At 44.4% G+C, this 5,000-nt stretch overlaps 1 protein-coding gene and 1 long non-coding RNA gene across 2 annotated transcripts in view; one reads left to right on the forward strand and one right to left on the reverse strand.

Annotated features, from left to right (window-relative positions):
* Window positions 1–2,120: 2,120 nt before the first annotated feature.
* Window positions 2,121–2,915, reverse strand: LOC131345957 (uncharacterized). Its single transcript, XR_009203556.1, has 2 exons — window positions 2,681–2,915; window positions 2,121–2,479 (listed from the first exon to the last, which is right to left on the reverse strand). It is a non-coding gene; the product is annotated as an uncharacterized LOC131345957 (long non-coding RNA).
* A 158-nt stretch (window positions 2,916–3,073) lies between these two features.
* kcnk5b (potassium channel, subfamily K, member 5b) overlaps window positions 3,074–5,000 on the forward strand; it is a 32,882-nt gene continuing 30,955 nt past the window's right edge. The window contains exon 1 of the mRNA XM_058379181.1: window positions 3,074–3,419. Within this exon, the coding sequence (XP_058235164.1) occupies window positions 3,234–3,419 (186 nt within the window). The 5' untranslated portion in view covers window positions 3,074–3,233. The remainder of the gene's footprint in view (window positions 3,420–5,000) is intronic.

A 5,000-nucleotide genomic window follows, 5' to 3' on the forward strand; every position in this document is an offset into this window, starting at 1 on the left:
CACACACAGACACACACACACACACAACTAATGTACAGACAACTGTTATTACACACACACACACACACACAACTAATGTACAGACAACTGTTATTACACACACACACACACACAACTAATGTACAGACAACTGTTATTACACACACACACACACACAACACTAGTTTAATGTAGACTGGACTTCTGGAAAGCTGCTTTGTGGCACAGTCCAGTATTAAATCTGCTGTATAAATAAAAGTTTATAAAAATTATTGCTTGAGTGCCATGGCAGTGTGTGTGTGTGTGTGTGTGTGTGTGTGTGTGTGCTACAGTTATAACGTACACTGACTTCAGTCTGAGCAGATTTTAGTTCCTGTCTGTAAATTAGATTAAACTGGATGAGAGCGTGACCAAAGTGTCTCCAAGTGTAAATCAAATCAAATCTCTTTATTGTCACATCATCATCAACACAGGTGTAGGAGTGAGTGAGATTCTTTAATGCAGCTCCAGACACTGCAGCTGTAAATGTATAAAATCTATAAACATATATAAAATAAATATGTCTGTGTATATATGTTGCATTATTGTGCAGTATGTCCAGTATGAGAATAATAATGACATCATAATGACATGAGATACACACTATAATCAGTAGATATTGCACAGTGTGTCACAGTGTAATGTTTGTAGCAGCATGAATGTCATGTACATATGCAGTGTACAGTGTACAGGTACAGTACGTTCACGACTGGTCAGTTATAAAGTGTTGTGCTTTCCGAAGTTAAACAGTGAGTGATGTGTTGTGTATTGTTGTACTGTGTACTGTGGTGTACTGTTAGTCCCGATTGTTTAATATTCTGACCACCTGGGGGAAAAAGCTGTCCTTCAGTCAGCTAGTTCTGGACTTGATACCGCGGTATCGCTGTCCTGAGGGCAGCAGAGACAGTAGCTTGTGGCTCAGATGGGTTGGATCTTTGATGATCTTTCTGGCTTTCCTCACACACTGACGTAGATATCCTGGAGGGAGGGAAGATCACCTCCTACAATGTGACGGGCCGTTTGTACTACAGTAGAGGGCTGAGAACAAAGCCTTGTGGGGCTCCAGTGCTGAGGAGCAGTGGGGAGGAGACATTGCTGCCTATTCTGATCACTTGACCCCTGCCTGTTCGTTATAAAGTCATGATCCAGCTGCCCAGACAGCTGTTTATACCCAGAGGCTGGAATTTTGTGCGAGGCCTCATCGGTATGAGGAACATGCTTCTAATTTCAGGCAGCGTATGGCCGAGCTGTGCAGCGTTCAAATCCCTCAAACTGGAGAAATAATCCACTTTATAGCAGCATCATTACAGATAAACACCTGAATCCTGAATCAGAGAGTCAGATCTATGGGATCGGTTTAGAGTCAGATCTATGGGATCAGTTTAGAGTCAGATCTATGGGATCAGTTTAGAGTCAGAAGTATCAGATCAGGTTAGAGTCAGATCTATGGGATCAGTTTAGAGCCAGGTATATGGGATTATTTTAGAGTCAGATCTATGGGATCAGTTTAGAGTCAGATCCATGGGATCAGTTTAGAGTCAGATCCATGGGATCAGTTTAGAGTCAGATCTATGGGATCATTTTAGAGTAAGATTTATGGGATCAGTTTAGAGTCAGATTTATGGGATCAGTTTAGAGTAAGAAGTATCAGATCAGTTTAGAGTCAGATCTATGGGATCAGTTTAGAGTCAGATCTATGGGAACAGTTTAGAGTCAGGTCTATGGGATCAGTTTAGAGTCAGATCCATGGGATCAGTTTAGAGTCAGATCTATGGGATCAGTTTAGAGTCAGACCTATGGGATCAGATTAGAGTCAGATGTCTGATTCCTTTCTTCAGCGTGAACACTGCTCTGTTTTTAGCGTAATCTGCAGAAGTGCCACGCTGCAACATTTACATTTCCACTGATATTTATTACATCTGTTACTGCTGTCAGAAACCACAGAGTGCCGGGAGCCATGACTACTGTGTGTGCGTGTGTGTGTGAGACGGAAACAAAAACCAGGAAACAGACAGACAAAAAGAGGAGTGGTTGAGAAGTTTAGTGACGTAGTGTGTTTTTGTGTAATTTGTGCAGTTATAACACACACACACACACACACAAACATCAGAACCCAGTTTATTTTAATGGAAGAGTTTAAGCTCAGAAATCATCTAGTAATCCTAAACTGTGTACATGTACATGCAAAGAAAGTTACTTCTCTCTCTCTCTGTCTGTCTCTCTCTTTCTCTCTCTCTCTGTCTGTCTCTCTCTTTCTCTCTCTCTCTCTCTCTCTCTCTCCCAGTGCTCCTGATCGCTTCTTCTCTTTGGACTTGCCTGATGATCCTCATCACTTGGAGGCTCTTGCTGCTCCTGAGGTTCTCCACAAGGAGTCTGGAGATCTGCTGTGATCTGACTTTCTCTCCATTATCCATCAGTGGTCAGTTTGATAACATGAACAAGACAAACTAAAGAAAGTTCACTACAAAAAAAGAAAAAAAAAGAGAGAGAAGGGTGAGGTTCCATTTTCAGCCTGGTTCCTATTAAGGTTCCTTCCTCATATCTTCTCAGGGAGGTTTTTCACCTCTGCCTCATTAGGGATAAATTCATCTTTAAGATGAGTGTCCACAGTCTCCACAGACACTGAGGAGTGTGTGTAATGTGTTTCTCAGGTGTGTGTTACCTGTATGTTGATGGATCTGTGTGTGCTGCTGGGGTTAGTTCCTGAACTCGGAGCTGAGGAGAACGTCCCGAGATCCCGAGCTGGAATTCCGAGATGACCGGCGTTTTTTTCTGTTTTTACGAGTTAAGCGCGCGCGCGTGTGTGAAATCCGAGCTCTAACTGCAACAGTTCACACCACATTCAAGATCCGCATGTGTGTGTGTGTGTGTGTGTGTGTGTGAAAGAGAGAGAGAGAGTGTGTGAGAGAGAGAGAGAGAGAGAGAGTGTGAGCTAGAGAGAGAGAGAGAGAGAGTGTGTGTGTGTGTGTGAGAGAGAGAGAGAGAGAGAGAGAGAGAGAGTGTGAGCTAGAGAGAGAGAGAGAGTGTGTGTGTGTGTGTGTGTGTGAGAGAGAGAGAGAGAGAGTGTGTGTGTTGGTGTGTGTTACTGACTTAAACCGTCGCGTGCCGAGACTTCTTCTTCGTTCTTTCTCTCTCTGTGCGCGTGCTCTCTCTCGGTGTGTCCGAAGGACCGAATTCCACATGGATCTGTTGTAAAAGTGTCCCGAGTTTGGAAGATGGCGGATAAAGGCTCACTCCTGACCTCGGTCATTATTTTCTACCTGTCCATCGGAGCGACCGTCTTTCATCTGCTGGAGGAACCGAACTGGAGAAATGCGGTCCAGAAATACCAAGAGGACAAAGCCCGGATCCTCCAAACACACCCGTGTCTGACCAAAGACGAGCTGGACACCATCATCGAGGTGAGAACACACACACACACACACCTGGATTCATCTCACCTGAGCAGCACGCGTCATGTTATTACTAGAAGAGATTCTTTTAGATTTTAGAATCCAAATCAACACACACACACACTCTAATGAGCAGGAGTTGTTGGGTTAATTCGGGATCCGAAAGAGTTGTGTTTTAACAGGGTGGTGCTGCACATGGTCTCTCTCTCTCTCTCTCACACACACACACACACACACACACACCTCATTCCTCCGTGTTTAGTGTGTGTGATGTAAGTGGTGCTTTTGACTCATGACTCTCAGAAATCTCTCGTGTGTGTCAGAAAGCGGAAAACTGCATGTTTTAGCTCGGACCCGAGTCACGTGGTGCTGTTTCTCAAACGTGTTCAGACCTGAGAAGGACAAGTCAGCGCCAGACATGTGGTGTTCCTCAGAGGAGCACAGAAGAACCCACTGTTCTCTCTCTCTCTCTCTCTCTCTCTCTCTCTCCCTCTCTCTCTCACACACACACTAGCTGAAGGGGGGAAGCTGTAAAATGCTGGTTTTGTCCCTGAGTAGTGACCACTCCTCCTGTGTTTGCACTCCTCCCTTCCTGTTATTCTCTATCTTTATTTACACACTTCCAACAAACCTCCAGCTTTATCACGCCACACACACAGGCACTGTAACACTGCTGCTGAGAGTCTGAAAACTTCTTGGTGTTTTTTTTATCTGTCCATCAAACACAGAGGAGCAGAAATAAAGCCATGTTAGAAACCTTATCTGTCTCCTCATGGTCTCTTCCAGTTAAACTGCAGTCCGGTCACTACAACTGGACTTAGATTTCAGTGGTGTGTTTAGGATGATCCTTCATCACGGTGTGTGAGATCCTGTACAGTAAAGTGTGCAGTGATTCTATAAGAGTGTTTGTGATGGAAGAGGTGTGATTAAACACCACTAAGTTCTGCTCACATCATCCTGAGCTCATTTACTGCAGAAAAGCTGGAGCTGGAGGTCATGAGGACACGTCTCTGTCTCCTTCACACCACTGTTTCTGTAGCTCTGCTGTCCTGTTGGTTGATTTCAGTTTTCAGTCTCCCCTCACCTACCTGTCTACATTTTGCATGAAGAAAAAGAAACGATGTTTATTTTCTGTGAGAAATCGAGTTTTCTTCACTATGGGTGTGGAGCTCCATGGTGGTGTTTCTTCTCAGTCGTCTTCAAGTGTCACAGCAGCACTGAACTCTTCACTCACATTCTCCATCTTCTCTCCTTGCTGCTGCTCCATCGCTCTCCGTTCTGAGGTTTCAGTAAAGTTTTTTATTCTGATCTCCGCACTGCAGTGTTTTCTGAACTTCAGCACCTGCTCTGGTCTTAAACCGCACCAGACGTCCACTGCAATGCTCAGTCCTCCACTGTGGAGCAGGACATGGGGGATGACAGAGTAGGACAAGGAGGAGCATACAGGACACAGAGGAGGACACAAAGGAGGACACAGGACATGGAGGAGGACACATATTAGGACACAGTGTTGGGAAGGTTACTTTGGAAATGTAATCGGTTCCAGATTACAGGTTCCTCTGTTTAAAACTTTTCAATGACTTTATAAAA

The sequence above is a fragment of the Hemibagrus wyckioides genome, linkage group LG25 (assembly GCF_019097595.1).
Source record: "Hemibagrus wyckioides isolate EC202008001 linkage group LG25, SWU_Hwy_1.0, whole genome shotgun sequence".
NCBI classification, from domain to species: domain Eukaryota; kingdom Metazoa; phylum Chordata; class Actinopteri; order Siluriformes; family Bagridae; genus Hemibagrus; species Hemibagrus wyckioides.